The sequence below is a fragment of the Vombatus ursinus genome, unplaced genomic scaffold (assembly GCF_900497805.2).
Source record: "Vombatus ursinus unplaced genomic scaffold, bare-nosed wombat genome assembly UNPS02014973.1, whole genome shotgun sequence".
In the NCBI taxonomy this organism is placed as follows: Eukaryota; Metazoa; Chordata; class Mammalia; order Diprotodontia; family Vombatidae; genus Vombatus; species Vombatus ursinus.
The window spans coordinates 11,443,883-11,471,091 of NW_020954751.1; the positions used below are offsets into that span (position 1 = coordinate 11,443,883).

The 27,209-nt window shown below is 40.0% G+C and overlaps 1 protein-coding gene across 1 annotated transcript in view; it reads left to right on the forward strand.

The window, feature by feature from the left end:
• TG (thyroglobulin) overlaps positions 1–27,209 on the forward strand; it is a 371,783-nt gene that overhangs the window by 14,631 nt on the left and 329,943 nt on the right. Inside the window, exons 6-15 of the mRNA XM_027845510.1 lie at positions 2,579–2,685; positions 3,140–3,283; positions 3,949–4,134; positions 9,058–10,161; positions 12,410–12,994; positions 14,321–14,560; positions 17,430–17,567; positions 24,025–24,102; positions 24,964–25,076; positions 26,164–26,275. Coding sequence (XP_027701311.1) covers positions 2,579–2,685; positions 3,140–3,283; positions 3,949–4,134; positions 9,058–10,161; positions 12,410–12,994; positions 14,321–14,560; positions 17,430–17,567; positions 24,025–24,102; positions 24,964–25,076; positions 26,164–26,275 — 2,807 coding nt within the window. The remainder of the gene's footprint in view (positions 1–2,578; positions 2,686–3,139; positions 3,284–3,948; positions 4,135–9,057; positions 10,162–12,409; positions 12,995–14,320; positions 14,561–17,429; positions 17,568–24,024; positions 24,103–24,963; positions 25,077–26,163; positions 26,276–27,209) is intronic.

Sequence of the window (27,209 nt, forward strand, 5' to 3'; positions counted from 1 at the left end):
TACATAGATTGTGATCTGCATGGGAAAAGGAATTTTCCACAAAATCATAGGTCATTGACATGTTGACACATTAGTATCCTAAATTTGCATTCTAATATAACAATACCTAGAACAGCAATAATTATTATGGTTGTTATTGTAAAAATTACTACTTGTCTTCTCTCCTCCTTTTATGTAAGCATACCCTTTCATGTCAGAATTTTATGGATGAATTTTTTGTTTGGACCTGTGATTTCATTGGGGTCAGGTCCTTCCATTATGAGAACATCCTCTACTGACGCAGATTGGCATCAACGTCTGTAACTTAATAGTCTTTGACACATGCATAATGCACTGAAAAGTCTAGCCAATTGTCCACAGTTGTAACATTAACATGTGTCATGTGCAAGACTTGAACTCAGGCCTTTCTGCCTCCAAAGCCAGCCCTTTATCCACGAAACCATATTGTTTCTCCAATATCTTGAATTAGAACACAGCTAACGTTGTACACAGCTAACCAATAACTAATGTTGGAGGTTTGTCATTCAGTCATATCCAAGTCTTTGTGACTCCACATGGGATTTTCTTGGCAAAGATATTAGAGTGGTTTGCCATTTCCTTTTCCAGCTCATTTTATAAATTAGGAAACTGAGGCAAACAGGGTTAAGTGACTTGCCCAGGGTCACACAGCTAGTAAGGGTCTGAGGCCAGATTTGAATTCAGATCTTCCTGAGTCAAGGCCCAGCACTCTATCCATTGTGTCACGTAGTTGCCAATGTTGGAGGACTTGGGTTCAAATCCTATCTCTGAAGCATATTACCAGCATGACCTTAGTTTCTTCTTCTATAAGATTGGGGGGTTGGGCTAGATGGCCTCTGAGTTACTTTCCAGTTCTAGACCTAAAATTCTATGATGCTTTGACCTTCATCCATGTCACAGAGGCAAAAAGTTTAGAGAGTTTGCCAGAAGTATTGCCAACATCACAGAGGAAATTCCACAAAGAGTCCAAGTTGGAGAGAGGTTCTTCATGGTTAGATCCTCCCAATGCTCTTCTTGGTGATTGACATTGTGTTGATTACATCAAGCCCTCCGAAACGAGATGCCTAGTTCATTCATACAGGAAAATAGAAAGGGTAATAAATACTTGTTGTCCAGACCATGCTACAAAATTGGATGTACAACTTAAAAAGCACATCCATTAGTATGCATATATACATATGCACGTACACTCAAACATGCATTTCTTCCTTTCTTTTTCTTTCCTTCTTTCCTTCCTTCTTTTTTCTGTCTTTGTCATTCTTTCTTTCCTTCTTTCTTTCTCCTATCTGTCTGTCTGTCTGTTTGTCTGTCTGTCTGTCTATCTATATATCTATTTGTCTCTTGGATATCTTGTGTAGACACTGCAAGTGAAAAATGAATTGGACCTGGAATTAAAATTGAACAGGGGAAGAGTGAAGTAGATTAACTACGGGAAAAGTTCTAATAATGACCCTAAGCTTCTCCATGAAACAAATTTGGGTACAACTTTCAATACCAATTTTTTTAATGACTTAGTATGGTGGTAAGTATATATGGAGCACTGTGGTCTCTGAAAAATTAAAACTACTTACTCAAAGGGTCATGAAGAAGCACATGGTGGTCCTGAGTACACTTCAACATATTATGACAATATAATATAATATAATATATCCTGATAATAGATTATCAGGATTATCAGATTATCAATGAAGATGAATTAGTGTAAAAGGCATCATCATTAACTACAAATGAAAAGAAAATCCACCACTGGCTTTTTCTTTCATGAGCATACTCAGTTCTGCCTTACCTGTGAATGGACAAAAACATGTGCAATATTTCTCCGTACCGGTCTGTATCCCTTTGGTCTCTGATCTGTGGATTGGTTTCTTTGGGTTAATTTGCTCTTTGTAGAAAACAACAGTTATGACTCTTTTGTCAATCCTCCCTGGAATGAGATGTTTATTGGAATAAGACATACCTGTCATCAATTTATCAAAGTCCCTTTTCAGTGTCTTTTCCTTATGCTACATGTTTTTGTGATGGTCCTATGGAATTCCCATCTTACAGCTTCCTCCGGTAGAATCTGATACTTTCATTCAGGGAAGCTTTAAAGGCTCCCAAGATTGCTCAGTGTCCAGCAATGAGAGTCTGTAACATGTGAAGTATATTTTCAAAGCTTCCTAAGGTGTAAAATCTTCTGAGTTATTGTCTAACTTGGAAATAAGTGACAAAGGTTTTCATGACCTGTTTCTAGCTGGATTTGCCAAGAAATGTTTGTGGGAGGAAAAATAACTGAAACTGATAATGAATAGGTAATTCTGTCTGTGCTGAGCAAGATAACACAGATTTATTTTATAGGGGAGAAATCTTGGTCATTTTTTTTCTTTCTTTCCCCATTAGAAAATAACAAATTTACTATAGTAAAGATAAAATGAAGACCAATTCAATTAAAATCTATTTAGTACGTCCTTCTCCTCAAGGGGCTCGCGTTATACTGGGCTTCTTTTACCTGTTTATCCAGAAAGAGTTCATTAAGTCTGAAGGATAGAAAATGATAATTTTTAATCAAATTCCATTTTAGGTTCCCAGAGGCATTTTGGACATTCAGTTCCTTCAGAAGCAGATTCCCAGAAGTTTCTGGGTATTGCCACTGTGCTGACAGTCAGGGACGGGAACTAGCAGAGACAGGTGAGGGCACTCCAGGTAATAGAAGGGTAGGGAGGGACTATATTTAAAACTTAACTGGGATTAATGTAAACCTCTGCACCTGGGTTCAAAAAATCAATTACATAAGTGCAAGATTCTCTTATTTGCCAATCAAATGCTTTGGAAAGACTCAACTTCTATCCTCAGAGAAGAAAATTTATTTTGAGGACAGGAGAAACTGAGGGAAGATGAGTGGGTGGGAAAAACTGAGATCCTTGTAGGACACATCCAAATTGATGGCAGTGGTACAGATATAGGAGTTGTCATCACATCTGAGATTCAGGAACTGAGTAAACTGCAGGTATGAGTATGTCCTGGGATCTTGTTATGGCCATGAGTACCATATCTCTTTTTGGATTTCTTTGTCTAGGATAATTGGGGAGGGGTCTTCTTTGAACGATCCTTTTGTCTTCAGATGTATATCCTCCTTTGCCAGGATTAGAGTTACTGCTGGATGAAGTTTATGACACCATTTTTGCTGGTCTGGATCCTGCTCCCACCTTTGAAGAAACCACCCTGTACCGGATACTTCAGAGACGGTTTCTAGCAGTTCACTTAGTCACCTCTGGAAGATTCCGATGTAAGTAATAAGCTGGTAAAAGATGTGTGTATTTTTGCTTTGGAGGTCCAGAAGGGAGCTATTTGGATAAGGAAGTAATTATAGGCTTGATGACTCTGGTCTTTTTAGTTGGTGTTTACACTGGTGATTTAAAAGCTCCATGCAAACAAAAGCCACAAACTCCCCAATGGCTCCCATTTATAGAAAGCTTTCCTGCCTCTAACTTTGGAAGTCAAGAAGTATAAGTATTGTTATTCCCAATTTAGAGATGAGAAGACTGAGGTTTAGGGAACTGAGGGGATTTGTCCAAGGTCACATCAACATTAAATCAGATATTGTAACTCCAAGTCTAGGCCTTTGTTGAGTACCTTAGTAAGACTGTGGAGGAAGTGTGGTGGATAGAACTTGATAAGGAAAAACGTGGTTTCAAGTTCCACCTGTAACATATACTTAATGTGGGAGTATGGGTCAATCACTCCACCTTTCAGTATTGTATAAGACTGTAAATTGCAGAGAAGATGCTCACCTAGATTGGTAGAGGTATTTTCCTCCTCTGGGAATTACCTATTATCAGTAGTAGTACAGACCCAATTCCTATCTCTAACTAGGATCTTGCCAAATGCAATGCAACACATGTTGAAACTCTTTTCAGAATTTTCCTCTTCATTGTATGGATTTTTCCACAGGTCCAACAAAGTGTGAGGTTGAGAGGTTGGCAGCAGATAGCTTTGGGCATGCCTATACTCCATCCTGCAGGGACAATGGAGACTATCAGCCAGTACAGTGCCAACAGGGAGGACTGTGCTGGTGTGTGGATGCCGATGGGAAAGAAATCTATGGGACTCGACAGCAGGGGAAGTTACCATCCTGTGGTATGATTTTCTTCTGACCGATTTAGCTTAGCCCATTAGATTATGTTCATTGATTCTTTTACATTATCATAGAATTGAAGGTCTGGAAGGAACCTCAAAGGTCATCTTGTCTAACCAATAGCCAATGCATAAATATTATGTACACAGCATCCCTGGGCCAGTGGTCATCTAGCCTCTAGTATGATGGATAGGACACACGTTTTGGAATTTGGATTAGGAAGACTTGTGCTCCACTTGTACATCAGACACTACTTATGTGACCTAGGGCAAGGTCTTTCTGTGCCTTAGTTTCCTCATCAGTAAAATGAGAGGGTTGGCCTTGATGCCCAAAGGTCCCTTCCAGCTCTAAATCTATGATTCTACAACCTCCAATGATAACGAACTCACTAATATCTGAGACAGCTCATTCAACTTTTGCACAATTTTAAGGAAATTCCGGGGTAACCAACCCTGGGAGGAGGAATTATTATTATCCTTTTTTTTTTTAAGTACTTAAGGAAACTGAGTCAGACAGAGGTTTAATGACTTCTCCAAATTCACACAGTTAGTAAGTGTGAACCTGGGTCTTCTTCTCCTTCTATACTATACACTTGGTGATCTCATCAGCTCCCATGAATTTAATTACCATCTCTATGCTGCTTCTCAAATTTTGCCCCAGGCTGTCTACTGACCTCCAATCTGGCATCTCCAACTTTCAGACATATTGAATTGGATGCCTTTCATACATCTTGAACTTTATATCCAGTACACATCTAAAATTCAGTATGTCCAAAACTGAACACATTACCTTTCTCCCTAACTACTCCCTTTTTTTGCCCTACCCCTACCTTCCCTATTGTTGTAGAGGATGCGACCATCCTCCCAGTCCCTCAGGCTCACAACTAGGTGTCACCCTGGACTCTTCACTATCTCTCACCCTCCATATCCAAGATGTTGCCATGGCCTGGCAATTTCACCTTTGCAATTTCCCCTCCTATTTGTGCCCCTCTCTTCTGACACTGCCACCAAAGTGATGTAGGCCTCTCATCACTTCACACCTGAACTATTGCAATAACTGATGATGTGTGCCAGCCTCAAGTCTCTCCCCATTCCATTTCATCCTCCATTTAGCTGTCAAAATGATTTTCCTAAATCTCAAGTCCAATTATGTCACTCCCCTCCCGCCCCACTCAAAAACTCCAGTGGCTCCCTGTTGCCTCTGGGATCAAATACAAACTCCTTTGTTTGGCATTCAAAGTCCTTCATAAGCTAGCCTCCTCCTACTTTTCTAGTCTTTTTACACCTTACTTCCTGACTCATACACTTTGATCTGGTGACTCTGGCATCCTGACTGTTCCACAAACAAGACAATCCATGTCTCAGCTCTGGGCATTCGCTCTGACTCTCTACCATGCCTGGAATATTCTCCCTCCTCAATTCCACCTCCCTGGCTTCCTTTAAGTCCCACCTAAAATCTCATCTTTTTGCAGGAAGCTTTTCCTAACTCTTCCAAATTCTAATCCGTTCCCTCTGTTAATTGCTTCTTATTTAATACACATATAGCTTATTTGTACATATGTGTTGATTGTTATGTCCCCAGTTATATTTTAGGCACCTTGAGGACAGGGACTGTCTTTTGCCTCTTTTTGTATTCTCAGCACTTAGTACAGTGCCTGGTACACAATAAGCTCTTAATAAATGTTTATTGATTAGTAAGTGCTTGAGGCTAGATTTGAACTCGGGTCTTCCTGACCCCTGACGCAGTACTTTATCCCAAAGAAACAAAACAGAGGAAAAAGGACTGGATTCAGAGTCAGAGGGTCCTGGTTCAAATTCCAGTGAAAGTATTTACTCTTAATCTTCTTTGCCATTAGTTTTATCACATGTACAATTAAGGGACTGGATAAGATTGTAAGGTCCTTTCCAGATGTAAACTCGATAATTGCATACCAATAGATACTAATCTATAACTACAAGCTGAATGGTTTATTACAGCCATGATGCCTTTCTGACACTTCTCTATTACACTCCTCTTACAACCTCTTCTAGTATACTTTTGTAAAAGTTTTTCCCCTCCCCCCCCACTCAATTATAGGCTTTTAGAGAGCAAGTTCTAAATGGTTCCTATCAATATTAAGCATGATTCACACAGTAGGCACTTTAAAATGTGTGTTAGATTAAATTGCAGAAGGAGTTCTGATTATTCAATTCAGTAAATATTTATTATGCACTTGCTATTTGCAGATTCCTGTTCCAAATACTGGAGAAGAAATAAAGCTTGAATAGTTTATTATTCAATTAGATATTTGAAATAACATTTAGCAGCTTGTGGTGCAGTGGATAGAGCACCGGGCCTGGAGTCAGGAAGACCTGAGTTCAAATCCAACTTCAGTAACTTACTAGCTTGTGATCCTGGGCAGGTCACTTAACATCTATTTGCCTTAGTTTCCTCAACTGTAAGATGGGGATAATAACAGCACTTACCTCCTAGGATTGTTGTTAGGTTTGAATGAGATAATATTTGTAAAAAACACTTAGCATAGTGACTAGAACATTGTTAGTTTTGGGGACTTTTAGTCATTTTTCAGTCATGTCTGACTCTTCATGACCCCATTTTGGGTTTTATTGGCAAGGATACTAAAGTGGTTTGCTACTTTCTTCTTCAGCTTATTTTACAGATGAGGAAACTGAGGCAAACAGGGTTAAGTGACTTGTCCAGGGTCACACAGCTAATCTGAGGTCACATTTGAATTCAGGTGCTCTTGACTCCAGGCCCAATGCCCTATCACTGTGTAAATGTCCATTCCCTTCCCTTGCTCCCTCCCTTTTCCCCCTTTATTAAGTGCCTACTGTGTACCGAACACTGTGCTAAGTTCTGGAAATACAAAGAAAGGCAAAAAACCCCAAACCAACCAACCAACAAACAAAAAATCCAGTCCCTTCTCTCAAGGAGCTCAAAGTCTAGGGACAGAAAAGATGCAGACAACAAATAAGACACAGAAGAATAAATTGTCGATAATCAACAGAGGGGAAAAACATTCACCTTCAGGGGGACCTGAAGAGGCTAAAGCACAATATATTCCCTCATGGAGTTTAAGGACTAGTACGGGGATGGAACTCTTACATCAACGTTATCTAAGTCGTTCCAAAAGAGGCGTAAAAAAAGTGATGGGGAAAAACCCACAGTCAACTGTGATCAAGAAAGTCTTCTTGGAGGAGGTAGCATTTGAGTCCCGTTTGAAAGGATGGGTAGGAATATAACCAGAGGAAGAAGTGAGAGTGAAAGGCATTTCCAGGGTAAAGATTAGCTTGATTGAAGACAAAGAAGTCAGCGAGTGTGGAGTGTAGAGAAGTGAGGGATCACATTTAGCTGGAGAAGGAAATATGGGACAAAGGGAGAGATTGAGGGTGACTGCAGATTGTGAGCACCTGGAATGACAGACTGAGCTTGAACTTTATTCAGGAGGCAACATGGAGTGAGCCACTGATGGGTTTTGACTAGGAGAGTCAAAGGTCATATTGGTGTAGAAGAAAGATTAGTTTAGTAGTGTTATGAAGGGTGATTTGGAATAAGGAAAGAAGGAATGAAGGTGGGATGTGAGGGGAAATAGGACTTTCCTAGGGTGGTAATAATGGGAATGAAGAGAAAGGGAAAGACTTGAGAGATATTCTGAAGGTAGAATTTATAATCAGATGTCAAAAGTGACGTTGAAGGGAAAACATCAAATTTCCAAACATAGGAAGTTGAATGATGTCAGAAGTAGGACCAAGTATGAAGGAAGGAGATGGTAAAAAGCTCAGTTTGGGATACACTGAGTTTCAGGTGCCAGTGGGGCCACTAGGTCAAGGTGTCTTTTAAGGAGTAGGAGGTGCGGTTCTGGATCTTAGCACAGAGGCTAGAGAAATAGATTTGGGGCTCATCTGCAGAGAGGCGAAAGTGAGAGCCATGTAGAAAGAGAGGACAAGAAGGTTCCAAACAAATTCCCACATTTAAAGACAGGGAAGAGGAACCATCCAGTGCCACTGAAGGTCTGCGCAATCACAGATGGAAATAGGGGTTAGAGAACTGACTTGGACTCAGGAAGAAGTCTTATGTTCACATTCTATCTCGAATACATACTGACTATCAATCAATCAACATTTACTAATCACCTATTATGTGCCAGGCACTGTGCTAAGTACAATTAAGGCTATGTCATTTAACCCTGGGGAAGTCACAAATTCAGGAAGGAGAAATGAAGGATTGTTAAAAAGCATCAAGGGTCTCTCTGAAATTTTGTGCTATAAACTTAAATTCATTCAAATCTGCTCAATTTCTTGGCTCTTCAGCAACTCTCGATAGTTCAAGGGATAAGGGAGGGATTATTGGGAAAAGAAGATTCTTCATGAGACAAGTGGTATGGAATATTAACTGGGGAATTGGGCTCAGTCTTCTAGCCACTAGACAGGGCTCATGCAGCCTCACTTTGGAACAAGGCAAAGTGTCTGCTTTGCCATCAACTGACAATCCCAGTACAGTGTAATGAGCATGCAGTCTTTATTATTGGAGAGCATGAGGTCATAGGATCACAGATTTATAACTAGAATGGACCTCAGAGGCTCTCTAGTTCAACTCTATCATTGTGTAGACGAGCAAACTAAGGCAGAGAGGTGTTGCTTGCGGTCACACAGATACTAAGCAGCAGAGACAAGATTTGAACTCAGTTCTTCTGACTTCAAATCCAGCACCCTTTCCACCACAAAACACTTGCCATGGATGTAGCCAAAATGCAAAAAGCAATCCTGGTGTTAAATGGAGGAGTGCCCCTTTTATTAACTCTCTGGCTGTACCCATTGCAACTTCCTAAAAGAAAGAACTGAGACTCTCAAAGGATTTCTCAGGGGTGAAGGTGGTGTTGGCCATCCTGAGCTTGTCTTCTCTTGCTTTTCTTTGTCCTGTTCCAGATGCAGAACGATCCTGTGTCTCAGAGAGGCAGCAGGCTTTGTCCAAGCTCTTCTTTGGGCCTGGTGGACGCTTCAGCCAACGTAGTTTATTCTTCGCCCCAGAAGAAAGACAAGAATCTCAGAAAGTTGCCGGGTTTGGCAAATCCTGCCCGCCTTCTTTCAAAGAGCTGTTTGTGGACTCCGGACTGTTGCTCCCTCTCACTGAAAGGGGAGATGCTAAGCAGCTCTTCCCCTTGGAAACTGTCCTCATCGAAGCCATTAGGGCGATATTCCCCTCCAGGGACTTAGCTCTACTTGCCCTCCAGTTCACTACTGACCCAAAGCGACTCCAACAGAACCTTTTTGGAGGGAAATTCTTGGAGAACATAAGCCGATTTAACTTATCTGGAGCCATTGGTGCCAAGAGCACATTCAACTTTACCCAGTTTTTTCAGCAAATTGGCCTAGAAGTAATAGAGAACAAAGGAGATTTAGTCGAACTGACCAAACAGCTATTAGTTGGCCAAGATTCTATCCGTGATGAAGAGGTTCCTGGAGATTCAAAGAAAAGGTTGAATCTGAATCAAGCAATTGTGGGCAGCTTTGGCCAGAAGATTAATTTACAGGAAAACCAAAACAGGCTAAAATTTCTTGCCTCTGTTCTGGAGCTACCAGAGTTTCTTCTCTTCTTGAAGAGTGTGATTTCAGTCCCAAAAAATGTAGCCAGAAGTCTAGGTGATGTAGTGAAACTGGCCCTCAACTCCCAGGCCTGTGAACAGCCATCCAGTGAACTGTTTGTTCCCACGTGCACCGAAGAGGGGAGTTATGACCAAGTTCAATGCTTTGCTGGCGAGTGCTGGTGTGTGGATCCCCAGGGCGGGGAGCTCCCACATACAAGGATTCGAGGCCAGCGTCCCAGGTGCCCCACTGAATGTGAGAAAGAAAGGGGACGGGCACAAGTTTTAATGAGAAGCCTGCCTGCAGGGGCAAGTCTTTCTGTCCCTTCCTGTTCAAGTGATGGAAGTTTCCTGCCGGTGCAGTGTTCTGATTCGGGTTGTTACTGTGTTAATTCTGAGGGTCAAGCCATTCCTAGAACTGAAACAGTGAATGGAGAACCCAAGCAATGTAAGTCACCCGGCTTTAAAAGCTATCAGACCCTTCTTAAGGGATCATCAACTTTAGAGCTATAAAAGGGCAGCTAGGTGGTGCAGTGGATAGAGCACCGGACCTGAAGTCAGGAGGACCTGAGTTCAAATGTGGCCTCAGACCAAACATTTGACGCTTACTAGCTGTGTGACCCTGGTCAAGTCACTTAACCCCAATTGCTTTAAAATTAAAACAAAAACAGAAACAAAAACTTTAGAGCTGTAAGGGACCTCAAAGATCATCTAGTGAAGGGGTGGGGAACCTGCACCTCGAGGTCACATGTGGCCCTCTAGGTCCTCAACTGTGGCCCTTTGATTGAATCCAAATTCACAGAACAAATCCCCTTAATAAAATAATTTGTTCTGTAAAACTTGGACTCAGTCACAAGGTCATACCTGAGCCCTAGAAGGACACATGTGGCCTCAAGGTCCCAGGTTCCCCACCCCTGATCTAGTATAATCCTCCTATTTTATCGATAAGGAAAATAAAGCCTATTTTATAGATAAGGAAAGGAAAGAAAGAAGGCGCCTTTCACAGTGTCATTAAATTGGTAAGCAGCAGAACTAGAATTCAGAGCTTAGGACATGCCTTACAATTCTGAAATTCTGTGATTCCAAATCCAATACTTTTCCCCATTATATCATACTTCCACGAGTTGCCTTCTTTAAAACCCTGTTAAGGTTCATTTGAAAACCTTGTCAGGTTTACCAAGATGGACAGAATTGAATATCAATCAGTAAACATTTAATAAGCGCCTACTCTATGCCAGGCATTGTGCCAAGCTCTGGGGATACAAAAAGAGGCAAAAGACAGTCCCTGCCCTCAAGGAGCTTACAATCTAATGACCTCAGGGATGGATGATTAATATTAATAGTAGCTTGTTTTAGTATAATAGCTTGCATAGTACTTTAAGGTTTGAGAAACCCCTTATAGAAATTGTTTAATTTGATCCTCCTAATAACCCTATAAGATAAGTGGTATTATTATCCCCACTTTATAGATGAAGAAACTGATAAGTGACTTGCCAAGGGTTATACAGCTAATAAATACTGAGGTGAGAATTGAACCCAGGTCTTCCCCACTATAAGTCTACTGTGTTAGCCTGCCAGTAATATTATATCTATTTATTTATTTATTTATTTTTTGCTGAAGGCTGGTCTAACAAAGTTTGGAGACTCTCATCATCACATTGGTTTCAGGGTGTTGAAATTTTTCAACCATGGTAACTCATGAGCCAAACGGTCAATAAATAAATATTTCTTAAATGTGATATAGAAGAGTTGCAATTTGTATTCATGGAGGGAGGAAACATCCAAAACTATCTCTGGAGTACTGATCTGTAAACAGGGCCAGTAGGTGGCACAGTGGATAGAGTGCTGGGCCTGGAGTGGTTCAAATCTGGTCTCAGGCATGTGTTAGCTATGGGACCCTGGGAAAGTCACTTAACCCTGCTTACCCCAGCTTCCTCATCTGTAAAATGGAACAATGTTGTAATGGGTTTAATATTTCTTGCCTTCTCAATGGCTGTGGGAGGAGTGGGGTGAGGGGAAAAATTTGGAACTGAAAAGAAAATTGAACAAAATCAATTAGTTACTTAAATGGATGCATGGATGGATGAATGATGAATGGATGAAACGGGTAAAATAGTACTTAGACTACTTACCTCATAGGGTTGTTTCACTTTGTAAATCCTAAAATATAGCACACACCTTATAAAACCTGAAATATATGCTACCCAATGACAGGTGGTTCAGTAAATAGAGTGTTTGACCTGGAGTTAGGAAAAACTAAGTTCAAATCAAGCCTCAGATACTTACCGGCTGAGTAACTGTGGGCAAGTCACTTAACCCCTGTCTGCCTTGGTCTCCTCATCTCTAAAGTGGAGATAATAATAAGCACCAACTTTCAAGGATTATTATAAGTATAAAATGAGATAATTAATTTTCTAAGTACTTTGCAAACCTTAAAGTGCTATATAAATCCTATTAATGAAAATTAAAATAAATTAATGTCACTAGCATTTTTTATTGATGGTTTTTATTATCAGTATAATCTAGTGATGATTTGTGAGTCACAAGAAAAATGATCTCACCATTTATACTAGCCTAGGTTACCTAGTTTCATGCCCTAGCTTTTTTCTTCCTCTCCCACCAATTCAGTGGCTTCTCTTTGGCCTTTCATGCTTAGCATCTCTTAAGCTGACTTGGTTGCTCTTTCTTTTCCCTAGGCCCAACTACTTGTCAGTTGGCAGCTGAACAAATGTTTTTACAGACCATCCAGGCCATTCTGGATGAGCCTAGCCTGTTGCCCCAGCTCTCCGACATCTATATCCCACAGTGTAATTCCAAAGGCCAGTGGAAAAGAGTGCAATGCAACGGGCCCCCTGAGCAAGCCTTCAAGTGGTACCAGCGGTGGATCACCCAGAACATTGGCGGCCAAGAACTGTCCCCAGCTGAGCTGATCCAAAAGATGGTGAGCTACAGAGAAACATCTCAGACCTTTAGCAACTACATTGAAAAACTGTACGAGGCTGGCCAGCAGAACATCTTCCCGCTCCTCACTGGCTACTCTTCCTTCCAAGCTGTGCCAATTGAAGTGTTGGAAGGCAATGTGACAATGTCCGGAGATGACATTCTTTTTGATCCATTTACATTCTGGCAACTCCTGACTGGACAGCTCAGTTATTATCCTGGGCGCTACACTGATTTCAGTGCCCCCTTGGGCCATTTTGAACTTAGAGGTTGTTGGTGTGTTGATGAGAATGGGCAAGAACTGAAAGGAACACAAGTTAAACCCAACAAAGTCCCTGCATGTAAGTAACTAGATAATAAGCACTAAACATAAGTAATTGAGCAAGCTAGTTAAGGTTTCAGAGCCTCGGTTTCCCCATCTGTAAAATGAGGCTAATAATACCTCAGTATTTCATTCAGAGAGTTGTCATAAGAATCAAATGAGATAATGTACATCAGTGAGATAACTTGCCTTAGGGGACAGTTTCCTGCCGGCAAAGAGAATCAGACTGAGTGGTAAAGAACTCTTGTGTCCTCTCATTTCAATGGAATTCATTATGTATTTAGCATGGTAATAGATATCCTGCTACATTTCATTCTTTCTTTTTTAATAAAGGTCAAACACGTTAGAGTCTTAGACTTGGCAAAGTGCTTTATATACATTATCTCAGTTCTCTGGGGTAAATACTGTAAATGTTATTACTTCTGCTTTACAGATGGAGAAACTGAGGCTCAGGCATGTTCAATGGCTTGTCCAGTTACTAGCCAACTTGCAAGTGTTGGGTATAAGATTAAAATGCCTATCTCTTGATTTTTCTGTCTCTATTACACTACACTGCCTCGAATTCCCTGCTTAATGTTTCTCTTAAAATGTGTTACACAGAACTGGATGAGACAGAGGCTGCATGGTGTGGTAGAATGACCACTGATATCAAATGAGATATTCTAAAGTGCTTTGCAAACCTTAAAGCTCTATATAAATGTGAGATATTGTTGTGTGAAAATTCTTTTCATCTTTTCAATGGAATTTACAAAGAAATGGTCTAGGGACAAGTGACAATCCTTTTGTTATTATTTTTATAAATATATTATTATATGCTTATGTATACTTACATTGTATTATTATATACTTATATGTTACAGAAAATCCTTTTATTATCAGATATGTACACATGTATATATAAACATATACATGAGATATGTAACATTTTATATGCACGTATACAGATTATATATACATATATACATATATTTATATAATATTATATATGTATATATGCCAGATTTATAATTTCATTGGTATTGGGAATTCCTGGTAAGGAAACCTCTTCTGTCAATGGAGATCAGCAACCGTTCAATGACTTATGGTCTCCTAGAGTTGACTGGGGCACTCAGAGGTGAATTAACCTGTCCAGGCTCAGAGAGCTAAGGTTTGTTACAGGCAGGAATTGAACCTAGGTCTTTCCGACAACAAGGTCTGCTATCCACCTGCTACGCTATACTGTGTGTCTACATTAATAATACTAATATCAACAGCACAATATCCATATGATCTTCTAAATTCTTGGGAAGAATAATCGGGTGTTTAATTTTGGCTAAATCTGCTCTTTTTGGTGGGATTTCCTCAGGTCCTGGTGCATGTGAGGAGGCGAGACTCCAAGTTGTTCAGTTCATTGAAGAAGCGGAAGAGATCATCAGGGCTTCCAACAGCTCCCAGTTTGCATTGGAAGAGAGTTTTCTGATGGCTAAGGGAATCCTGCTGAGCGATGAAGAGCTCTCCCGTCCTGTCTCCTTCCCATCTGGGGAGGCATTCTCAAACAAGCTGTTCCGTGGGATTGATTACGCCCTTCAAAGAGCAGCACGGTCTAGTATGTCTTGGGATCTTTCTTATGCCCTACTCCATACCCTCAGGTTTGGGCTTCTCTAATCTGCCTTCTTCAGGGTGGGCTGGACTTGCAGTCCCTTCTTCCTGGGAGGACTTGCCCGGTCCTGGCTGCTTCTTTTCACGTAGTGGAATTTAGAGCAAGGGGAATCTAGGTTTGAGTCTCAAGTCCAACACTTATTAGTTACATGGACGTGGGTAAGTAATTTAAACTCTCCGACCTTCGGTTTTTCAATATGTAAAATGGAAATAATAAGAGATAAAGTATTTACTTCACAGAATTGTTGTCAGGAAAGTGTTTCACAAATAGCAAAGTACGTAATGATCAGTCAGAAAGCATTTATTAAGTACCTACTACGTGCCAGGCACTGGAGAAACAAAGCCCTTGATCTCAAGGAGCTTGCATTCTATTGAGGAAGATAACATATACTCTGTAGAAATTTATAGGGGACAGAGACAAAAAAATACAAGATAGATTTGGAAAGGAGGGCCCTAGAAATGGGGGACCAGGGAAGGTTTCATGTAGAAGGTGGGGCTAGAGCTCAGTCTTGAAACATAAGGGATTCACTGAGGCAAACATGAGAAGGAAATGCATTCCAGGCATGAGGTCAACCACCGCAAGATATGGAGGTGGGGGATGGAGGGCCGTTTGTGAGGAACAGAAAAAAAAAATACCATTTTAGGGGGAATCGCAGAGTATAGGAAGGGAATAATATACAGTGAGACCAGGAATAATAATAATTATAGTTAATATTTACATAGCACTTACTATGTGCCAAGCACAGGGCTAGGTACTTTACAATTATCATCTAATTTGATGCTCACAACAACCCTGGGAGGGAGGTGCTGTTATGATTCCCATTTTACAGCTGGAAACTGAGGCAAAGTGACTTTCCCAGTGACATACAGCTGATAAGTGTCTGAGGCCAGTGATATCTCAGTCCATGCTAAAAATGCTGAAGACATGAGTAGTGAGAGGCAGAAAAGAGATGGATGTCAAAGGAAACATGGAGATCAAAACAAAAAGAATTGGCAACTGATTACTCAATAAACATTTAATAAGTGCCTACTGTGTTCCAGGCACTGTGCTAAGTGTTAGGATACAATTAATAAAAAAGAAAGACCATCCCTGCCCTCTAAGAGCCTATACTCTAATGGATATGGGCTATGAGTTGAGGGTAACATCAAGATGGCAAACCTGAGTAATTGGAAGGATGGTGCTCCCCTTGACAGAAATAGGGAACTTCAGAAAAGGGACAGGGAGTAGTATGTTCAGTTTTAGTCATGTATTTGAGGTGTCTGCAGGATATAGTTTGAAATGTCCAATAGTCAATTGGCTATACAAGACTGGAGCTCAGGAGAGATATGTAGATCTGGATATCTAAATTTTGGAGTCATTTACATATAGGTGATAATTGAATTCACGGTAGTTGATGAAATCGTCGGGAGAGACGTAGGGACCTAGGACAGAGCCTTGGAGTATATCACAGTTAGGTGGGGTAATACGGATGACAATCCTTCAGAGGATCCTGAGAAGAAATGGTGAGACAGGGAAAATGAGAACTTCTTGTGCTTGTACAACTTATCTGAAGAGCTGTTGTAAGGATTAAATTTGGTTATGCGTGGGAAAATGGCCTGAAAGAAACATAACACTATACCTTAAAATCTATCAAAAGTAGTTTTATTCTATAAAGCTGTAAAAAGAAGGCCAAAGATACCTCATCCATCCCCAATCTGAAGCAGCGCACTTGGCCAAGGGAGCTGAAGAGCTTGCTCTCTTTTTCATTAGGGAGATAGATCATTTGAATGTTCATTGGTCTTAGAATGCTGGCGTGGGGAGGAGCCCTGGTGCCATTCTGTTCAATGACCTTATTTAGAAATGAGGAGACTGAAGCACAGAGAAGGAAAGTCACTTGATCAAGGTGATATAGAGTCAAAGCCACACCTAGAACACAGGGCTCTTGGTTCTCAGTCCAATGTTCTTTCCACTAAGGCATGTGGCCTCTCAAGTGATAGAACAAACATTTCTCTTAAATTTTTTTATGGATCCCTTTTGGTTTTATATCCCCTTCATTTCTAGATATATCACTATGCCTTCCCTTCTCAGAGCCATCCCTTAAAGAATAAAAAAAATAAAAAAGTGGGGGGGGCAGGAGGGAAGCAGTTCATAAAAACTAACCTACCTTCTAACCAAGTTTAATAGTGTATGCCGCATTCTGCACCTCTGCAAAGAAGGGAGGGAGGGGAGGTAAATTGTTATCCTCTCTTCTTTGGAGTCAGGCTGAATTATTATAACAACCCATCAGGGCCAACATTTCTAAAGATCTTCCGGGGTAGATTCTCACAGATCTATAACTAGCCCAGAGTCACTCGGGCTTTTGCACCAGGACCCCGACATTCAAGAGGTTATGCTTTTTTCTGGTAAACTTCACTTTGTAGTCTACCGTAGGATTCCATTGCTGCATGATAACCCTTTCCTAGCACCTGTCTTCTCCGTAAACTCCATGAGGATATGTGTGAGATTATCTGGGAGTATTAGCCGCCCCTCGTAGAGAACTACGCCCACAATTCTCTGTTATATTGCTACCCCTCCCCCTTCCAATAATTTGACCAAGGTAAAATAATTCTTTTTTTTTATTAATTTATTTTTAGTTTTCAACAATCACTTCCACATACTTTTTAGTTTTAAATTTTCTTCCCTTCCCTCCCTACCTCCTTAAGACAGTATACAATCTGATATAGGCTCTACATATACATTTCTATTAAACATATAAAATAATTCTTAATTAATGATATCTATGAACTCTCATATTGCTTTCTCTTTTATAATTTTTTTTTCTTTTCAAATTTTCCAGCTTTTTCCTTCTATCAGAGAAGCTACTCTGCCCTGGGAAACCCTGTGAAAGAAGCTACCCTCCTGGGATATCAGCCGTATGTCCCACAGTGTGATGGATTGGGTAACTGGGAGCCTCTCCAGTGCTCTGAAAGTACTGGTAAGGCATTTGCTGTTTGGTATAATGGTGTTGTTATTACCACTTGGTAGCCTAGGTCAGAGCTGCTATGGAAAATCGCATGTTATTTACATGTTTGGAACCATCCTGAAAGTGTGGAGAATAGAAGCATTTGGTCTCAGACCTAATATATTGGGAGTTCTGTGCTACTTCTAGATGGGAAGTCAACCAGGAGGGCTGCTGGGGAAATTTGGGGGAGAAATGGTTCTGTCAGTTGGTACTAAAAAAATAAAAACAAAATCTTAGAGTAATTCTGTGTGGCATTTGGTATAACAATTCCCTTCTCCAGACTTTCATTTCCTCTACTATAAAACAGAGTTCCAAGGTCTCAACCAGCTGTAACATTCTAGGGTTTTATCTAGGTGGCATAGTAGACAGGGTGCTGAGCCTGAGTTCAAATCCAACCTCAGACACTTATTAGCTGTGTGACCTTGGACAAGTGACTTAGCTTCAATTTCTTCCTTTATTAAATAGGGATCATAATAGCACCCATTTTCAAGGTTATTTTGAGGATCAAATGAGATGTTTGTAAAGTGCTCTGAAAATCTTTAACTGCTATATAAATTCTAGTTATTGTTATATATGTACATAGATACAGACAGTAAGAAACCATAATGCTCCCCTCTCAACATAACAAATACACCTTTCCTACACCAGATCCATTTCTGGGAGGGAGATAGCAAGAGCAAAGGGAGATGATTTCTATCTTCCCCCAATTCTGAGTCCAGATTAGAGCAAGGTAGGAAGCTAGCAATGAAAACACAATGAAAACAGAAAATACAATGAGGAACTATTTTAATGCTTTTTGAAAAATATAAATGCACACAATTTTCTTTTATTTATCTTATTTTGTTTAATATTTAAGATATTAAAATAACTTATTTTTATCAATATTGATATCTTTATACCGATAACTAATAAGTTATATGTTTATATGTTTACATTTGTTGGTATCCCTTTTATTTTCAAAGAGATCTATTTTTCTCTCCTACTCAGTGAGTCATCCCCTAAAAGAAAGAGAAAAAAGCCATTCAGCAAAACCACCTAACAAAGCAGCCATGTTTGCCTGGATATGAGAGATTCCACATCTGTAGTTCTCCCACATATTACCCCCCACCTCTTTGTATTTGGAGAGGCAGCCAAAAGCATATATTTTAATGTCCCATCTTCTTTCTGTGTAATGTAGGCATTTGTTTAGTGATAATTCAAATTTTTACAAGGAAGTCTTAAATCTGAATCATCACTTGGTAAATGGTAAACCTTGGTAAATGGGAACACATTACTCAAACTTGCCAAGTGCATACAAATATGTTTCCTGGTTTTGTCTACTTCCTCCCACCTAGTATGTATCATCAAAGCATAAGATGGTATGGGTCCACATTCTGCACCACTGATACCTTCACCTCAACCCAGGGGTGTGCTGGAGCCAGGCTGAAAAGGCTCAGAGCTGATGGTGAAATTTTCAGTTTCAATTTTTATTTACACTTTAGAAATTGGGAAATGCTACAAATCAAGGCTTGATTTGTTGTTTTGTCTAAACTTAAGAAAGTGATGGATGGAGAAAATGTTAATAATACAGATTAAACTTAAAAGTGTGAATATTTTTTTCAGAGAGCCAGCTGTTAAGCATTTACCAGCACACCCCCTGCCTCCACACCCTTCATCACCAACTAGATTTTTGTGACATCTCACTCCTTTCAAGAATGCTCTTAATCTTCATGTTTTTATTTTAAAATATTAATAGCATTTGTCTTTATGTCACTTTCGTAGTCAAATATATCCCCTTGCTCTCTTCTACCCAGTGAGCCATCCATCCCTTTAATAAAGAATAAAAAAGGAAAAAATACAACTTAGTAAAACTAACTGATACATCAGCCAAGTCTGACAGTAAATGGAATATTCCATACCCACATTCTCCCACTTCTGCAGGGGGTGAAACATGTGATTTCTCACATTTCTCTGGAAAGGAGATATGATTTCTCAGCTCTTCTGCAGAGTCAAACTTGGTTTTTATAATTACAAACTTTCCATTTCGTTTGTTTTGTTCTTTTCATTTGCATTATTGTGGTGTTTGTATATATCATTTTCTTGGTTCTGATTACTTCACTCTTCATCAGTTCACATCTCTTCCTATGCTTCCCTAAATTCTTCATAGTCATCATTTCTTATTACATGACAATATTGAATCACATTCATAGACTAAAATTTATTTAACTATTCCTCAATCAAAGGATGTCTATTTTGATTCCAGTTCTTTGCTATTACAAAAGGGGCTGCTACCTTTATATTTATTTAAACTTCATTTTATTTGGTTGAGCAAATTGATAGGCCTGGGAAATATACTGTGTGATTTACCCTATAGCCACATCTGTATCCAACAGTCATTGGCTGCATCCATCAGCAGTTTCTCTAGAAGAGCTCCCCTCTTAGGTAGGGGTTGAACTAGATGACTTCTGTGGTCTTTTCCAAATATGAGGTTCTAGAATATTCTGAGACAACCAGGGTGGGAAATGATTCTCAGACACAGGGGATAGTATGATCTGAATTAAGGTAGAGATACAGATGGAGACCTAATTACTAAAATCAAAACTAAAAAAATTTATAACTAGACTCATGATCAAGAGCATCCATTTTATAGCCCTACTCCAATTTCTCCCTTCTTAAATCCTTCACCATGTCCAATGTCCCATGGAATATTTTTGGATGATAGTGTAAGCAGAATATCATCCTACTTCTCTCTAATCATAGAACATAAAAGCATAGATTTTGAGGTAGAAAGGTTTTTAGAGGACCTTCTTATTTTCTGATGAGGAAACTGAGACCTAGAGGAATTAGATGACTTGACCAAGGTCATAGCAATAATTAGTGGCAAAGCTAGGATTTGAACCCAGATCTTCTAACTCTAAGAACAGTTGTTTTCCTATTACACTTTTCCCATGACATGCTTTCTTCCTATGGGTAACTGGCTTTTGTGATGAATCACCTAAAAAGTCAAACAAACCTGGCTCATGTGAGAATGGGAAAACAAGGTCAAGTGTCCAAGTGGTTTGGTCTCCAATTATCCTCAAGAGCTAGGATTAGTTCTGGACATCCTGGGGAAGGAAAGGGGTCATTTCTGTCCACTACAGGAAAGGGTTTTGCCAAGGCTAGATAGAGCTTCCCAAGTGGTGGTCTGACGTTCCTTCAGAATTGAACTTGCCTCTGGAGAAAAGAGACAATTCCTCATGGTCCTCTCTTTTCATGTTTTTGCATGTCAGCACTCTAGACAGGCAGAGTGCTGCCATGTTGCTGGCTGTGAGAGGTTGAACTTGGTGACATTTTCTTCTCTATGGGAGAGCTGTTAGCTCAAGAAAGCATTGCTGGTTTTCCCACTATTCATTTCCATCCTTTATATGTGTTGTTGAAGCAGCTGAATGGGGTGTCCATTCAAAACTTCAAACTTATGAGGCTATTTCTAATTTTATGTTAGCTCTGCTTTAAAACCACTGTGTTGAACAACACCAGGAAAGCCCTTATTGAGTATCAAACTAGAGTACAAAGAACATTGGATTCTGAAAGAATGCAGTGACATGGATTCTGGTTTCCACCCTTCCCCCAGCTCTTAGCAGATTGTTTCTGGCACAAACCAAATACTCAATGAACACTTATTCATTCATAATGTCCTTGCCTCTGCCCCAAAATACTTACTAGTTTCCCATTGTTTATATAATAAGCTGCAACTCAGAATCATAATATCAAAGAATTTGAGAGTTGGAAGGAACCTTAGTGGTCTTCTAATCTGACTCAGAAACAAACAAATCTCCTTTATGTATAACACATGGTCGCTGCTTGAAGACCAAAAACTGCCAGGAATGGAAACCAAGCTCACTGGCCTTTAGATTGTGTTCTCCTCTCCTTCCCTTCCCTCCCCTCCCCTCTCCTCCTCTCCTCTTTCCTTCTCTTTTCTTATCTTCTTTTCTCTTCCCTTCCCTTCTCTCTGTTTCTCTTTCATTAACTGAGACAATATTTTTACTTTTCCAATTTCGTGGTACCTCTCCTGTTTTCCTGATGTTTTCAAACATCACTGACAGTGACTCAACAGTCACATCTATCAGGTTTCTCAGGATCCAATGATGTTGATCATCCACTAATTTGAATTAATTTAGGGCAATTAGGTTCTCCCTTATCATCCCCTTCATGATCTTGAATAACAACTCCATTGATCATTTTTGCTTTGAGACTCCCAATGTAAAAGTCGTTCCTCTTTGTAGAAAAAATAGCAACAAAGTAAAAATTGAATTGTTCTACTTTCTTTCCATTGGCAGTTATCATTGTCCCATCCATCTCAAGCGAAGATTCTATACCTTCTTTGATCCTTATTTTCCTTCCAATGTAGCTTTAAAAAAACATTTTTTATTGGCCTTGTCTTTTTTGCCAGACTCTTGAGTTTAGCATTCTTGAAACTATTTTTACCACATTGTAAAAATAGTTTACTGCTATGTGTCATGCTGTGTGATATCTGGGCTTGCTTCTATCTTCTGTATATTACTTTTAAAAATCTAAATTGGTCGACAAGTCCTTTATGGATCCACAATGGTCTTCTAGGACAAATCCCCTTTTTCACCGTCACTGGAATTGTGTCGCTGTCCTCAGAATTTCATTCTTCACTACCTCCCATACCTCCTGGCTGACTTCCCTTGACATATTTCAGTCCACAGAAAGTCCATATCTTATCTCTTCTGTGGCCTGTTTGAAATCTGATTTCCCCAAATCTAGGATGTCAGTCAGACTATGCTCATCCTTCTCTATCACATTTCCTCTCCTTCTCTTCCTCTGACTCCTTAGTCTGCTGGTCATAGTCTTCTGTAGTCTGGTTTCAATCATACAATCCCTACAACCGGTAATGATACAAGGGAAACAATGATGAATTTGGAGTTCTTGGACTTTTGATTCCTATCTCTGCCACTTATTACCACTATGCCCTTGGGCAAATCCCTTAACCTATGGGCCTCCCTCAGTTTCCCTCTCTACAAAATGAAGAAATTAGATTATTTGATCCCTAAGGTCCTTTTAGTGATTATTTTCTCTCCATCAATACAGTAGCTGTTGTTGTTATTCAGTCATTTTCAGTCACGTATGACTCTTTCTGACCCCATTTGGGGTTTTCTTGGCAGAGATACTGGAGTAGTTTGCCATTTCCTTCTCCAGCTCATTTTACAGATGAAGAAACCGAGGCAAACAAGGTTAAGTGACTTGCCCAGGGTCACACAGCTAGTAAGTGTCTGATACTATGCAATATCCGCCCATCTTTAAAAAGTCCAAATCAATTCTTATCTTCTCCATAAAACTTTCCCTTACTATCAGGCAAAGATGTATTTTGCTGATACCTGTTTATGCATGTTGTCTCCCCTATGAGAATGTAAGCTCCTTGAGGGCAGGTACCGTTTTACTCTTGCTTTTGTATCCCCAGAATCCAACACAGGGACTGGCACACAGTAGGTGCTCAATAAAGATTGTTCTTTGGTTGATTGGTTCTTTACATATATCATCTTGTTTGATCTTCACTAAAACCCTTGTGTAATGGAGGATGGATTAGATATGAAACCAGAACACCAGGATCTAGGATCTGGCTCCTTTACTTAATAGCTGTGAGACTTTGAAGAAATCATTTAACTTTTTGGAGCCTTAGTTTTCTTACCTGTAGAGTGGGAGTCATAATATTTGTCCCTGCTTACTTCACAGGGTTGTTGTGGCAGTCAATGAGATAAGAGACCTGAAGTGCCTTGTAAAACCATAAAACATTATTGTTGGCAGCTGGTATCAGTACTATTATTCCCATTTTATAGATACAAGACTCAGAAGGATAAGTGATTTACTCAAGGTCACACAGTCAGCAATTGGTGGAGATGGAATTTGAATTCAGGTCTCCTGACTCCCAGGCCAGGGCTGTCTCTCTTATAAATCAGCAAAACAGAGATATGAAGGTAGGGAGTTAGGCTAGATGCTATCTTAAGGTCTCTTCTGACTACTGGAACTATACATTTCTGATATGCTAGGGGAAAGAAGATTCAAAAGGGATTTCACCTGACTGGTATATCCATAAGACAAGAAGGTGTATTTGTTAACTTGTTTATTGGATGATACAAATACCAGTGGGCAGCTAAGTGGCACAGTGGATAAAACACTGGGCCTGGAGTCAAGAAGACTTATCTTTCTGAGTTCAAATCTGTCCTCAGACACTTACTAGCTATGTGACCTGGGCAAGTCACTTAACCCTGTTTGCCTCAGTTTCCTCATCTGTAAAATGAGCTGGAGAAAGAAATGGCAAACCACTCCATCATGGTTGCCAAGAAAATCCCAAATGGGGTCATGAAGAGTCAGACAGGATTCAAAATGCCTGAACAATAACAACAAATACAAGAAAATTCTTAAATCCTGGGTTTTGTTGATTTTTCTCTAGGGCACTGCTGGTGTGTGGATGAGAAGGGAAAGTATGTTGTGGACTCCTTGGCTGCTCGTTCCACAAGATTGCCACAGTGTAAGTGACAGTTTCTGGGAGCCACTGTCCAACATGACTTAAGTGATATTTCAGTCAGTTCAGTTCAGCTTAGTTCACTTCATTTCCACAAATATCCATTAAGGTGCCTACTGTATGCAATAACATGGGACAATGGAGTCAGCTCTAGATTTGTTGTCAGAGGACCTGGGTTCTAATCAATATTATGTTAATATTTATGAGTTATTATATTAATATTATTAATATTCTCTTACTCCTTGTGGGACCTTAATCACATCCATTTCATCCCTCTTGGCCTCTAGTTTCTATAATAGTTGTGTTCAAGTATTTAAAGGGTAGTCAAGTATAAAGGGGATTTGATTTGTTCTGTTTGGCCACAGAAAGCAGAACCAGGAGTGATGGATGGAAGTGGCAAAGAGGCAGATTTGGGTTATGTGTAGTTGGGGGAAATTGCCTAGCAATCAGAACTCTTCTAAGTGGCATGACCTGTCTCAGGTGGTCCAACATTGGAGGCCTTCTGGTAGAGATTGGCTCACCACTTGTGGGGTATGTTATACTAAAGGATTCCTTTTGGGCATAGGTTGAATTAGATGGCTGCTGGGGTCCCTTCCAGTTCTGAAACTCGATAATTTTGGGAAGTTCTTCATAAACGTTTATTGACTGGAATTTTATTAGAAGAAACCCTTGTAGAACATGGGACACTGGCCCATGTTGGCCAGTCAAGCGACCCTAGCAATGCAACTCCATTCTAGTCATTAGTAGAGTGGCACTCCAGTATCTGAGAGAGGCAGAATCAGGAGGAAAACAATTTTGTTTTATTTAGAACTTGGTGAATAAGGAGTCTATTCTTTTTAATTCAGGATGCCTTTAAATTTCCAACAGGTCCCTCAGCATGTGAGACATCTCGGACCAATGGGTTGCTTTCCAGCTGGGAACGAGGGGGTACTGAAGATGATGCTTCTCCAGGAGACCTATTCACCCCATCCTGTCTGGAGGTAAGCCATATGACTGGAGGAAAGGAAAGCTAATGCAATTGGGGATTTTTTCCAATAGCTTAGAAGTTTTCTAACTTCTTTGGGGAAATTAGATAGTGTGGTATAGTGGGAAAAGTACTTCACCAAGAGCCAGGAGAGGTAGGCTTAAGTCTGAGGTCTACCATTTACTCTGGGCCTCAGTTTCTTCATCTGTAAAATGGGGATAACAATATAAGCATTATCTATCTCACATGATTGTTGTAAAGCATGAATTTTGTATTAAGTGACCAATCACTATGGCACTTTCAGGTTTATAAACCACTTAATTCATAATAACCCTGTGGGGTACTACAAATGTTATTATATTCATTTCACATTAAGGAAAATGAGGCTTAGAGGTGAAGAGACTTTTCCTCACAACCTGTTAGCATCAAAGTATGAACTTGGGTCTGTTGACTAAGAGTCCAGGGCTCTTCCTGCTCTCCCACATGGCCTTTCTATATAGTGTTACATCAAGGTGAGGTGATGGCTCATCTGAGAGAGCTCAGAGGAGGTTAGTCAGGAGAACTGTAGTGTAGACCCAACTCTTGTAGAGTTGTGTGACCTTGAACAAACCACCTCTCTTTTCTGGGCCTCAGTTTCTTCCTCTGGTAAAATAGGGGAGTTTGGACAAGACACTCCCTAAAGTCTTTTCCAACTTTGAAAGTTTATGGGTCTGCTTGGGAAATGAGGGCGAAAGATTCCACGTTTCTTAAATTAGAACAAAAAAACTCCAGCACATTTTATCCTATTTTTATTGCTGTTATTCATTTCAGTGTCGCTGGAGGCCAGAGAAACTATTTAGAAAGCTGCATTTCTGCATGATTTGCTTTTGACAAACAAATTACCCCCATCTCCAATGAAGTAGCACCTCAAATCCCACTGGCATCTCAGGATACCGGTGTCAGGTTCTCCTGCAAATACTGTTTTTGTTTTTGTTTTTGTTTTTTCTTTTTTTTTGAATAAATGTTTTTTAGTTTTGAGAAGCCCAACTCTCATTTTGGATTTGGCTCCTTGGTACCCAAGTGACCAGCTTAGAAGCAGTAAAGCTGTCACATTTTTATTTTAGACAGGAGAATACAACCAGCTCCAGGAATCTGGCAGCAATACCTGGTGTGTGAACCCTACTTCCGGGGAAGGCATACGATTTGGTCAACTCCCTTCTAATAGCAGCGTCCAGTGTAAGTAACTATGGCAGTTCAGCCTCTTGGGGTAGGCCTAGGTCATTTAGGTGCTGAATTGAAATGACTCCTTCACATTACCTTCCTCTGTTAGCAAACAGTGGAAGGAAACCAATAGAATCCAAGAATTTTTGTGTCTAGGTAAGTTCCTCATGTCAAATACCAGAAGTTTTGAATTTTCAGTAAAACAAATATTTATTAAAAACCATAGCCCATGTTATGGTAAATACATAATGTAGATTAAATGCCATCCTTAGCACTCATAGTTTCATGGGAGAGATAAGAAACTAACCCAAATATTTTTAATAACAAAAAAATGTGTGATAAGTCCATTAGAGGTATAAAACAAAGTGCTTTATGAATCCTGAGAGGGGAAAGGAGTTCCTGAGTGGGTATTTGGAGTGGATCCTGGAAGGCTGCACGAAGGAAACTGCATTTGAGTTTGGCTTTAAAAGATGGACAGAAATTCCACAAAGACAGGGAATATTCTCCTGGCATATAGAACAGTCTCAGCAAGCACACAGGAGTCAAACATACCAGACTTATAACAAAATACCCATCCCTCTGTCATGACAGCATTTTCTGGCGATGCTTTGGCTCAGAATAGCAGCTCCAGGCTCACAAAAGTTCCATGTTCTAAAATTCTGGGTTCTAAGCTCTCTTCTAGCTCTAGCGTTCTATGATCCTTTCCTTCTAGGACTGCAAATTGGCGCCACATCTTAGTTGACATGAGGTGACATGTCTTACCAGTTCTACCAGTTCCAAATCCCAATCACTAGAAAGGAGAAAAAAGGCAAAAGAGGGAGAGATTGAGATGTGACTGAATCCAATCCACCAGGGGAAAGAAAGAAATGAAGAGACAGTAGCCTAGTCCAGAAAAAAAGTAAGGGGGAGAGAGAGAGAGAGAGAGAGAGAGAGAGAGAGAGAGAGAGAG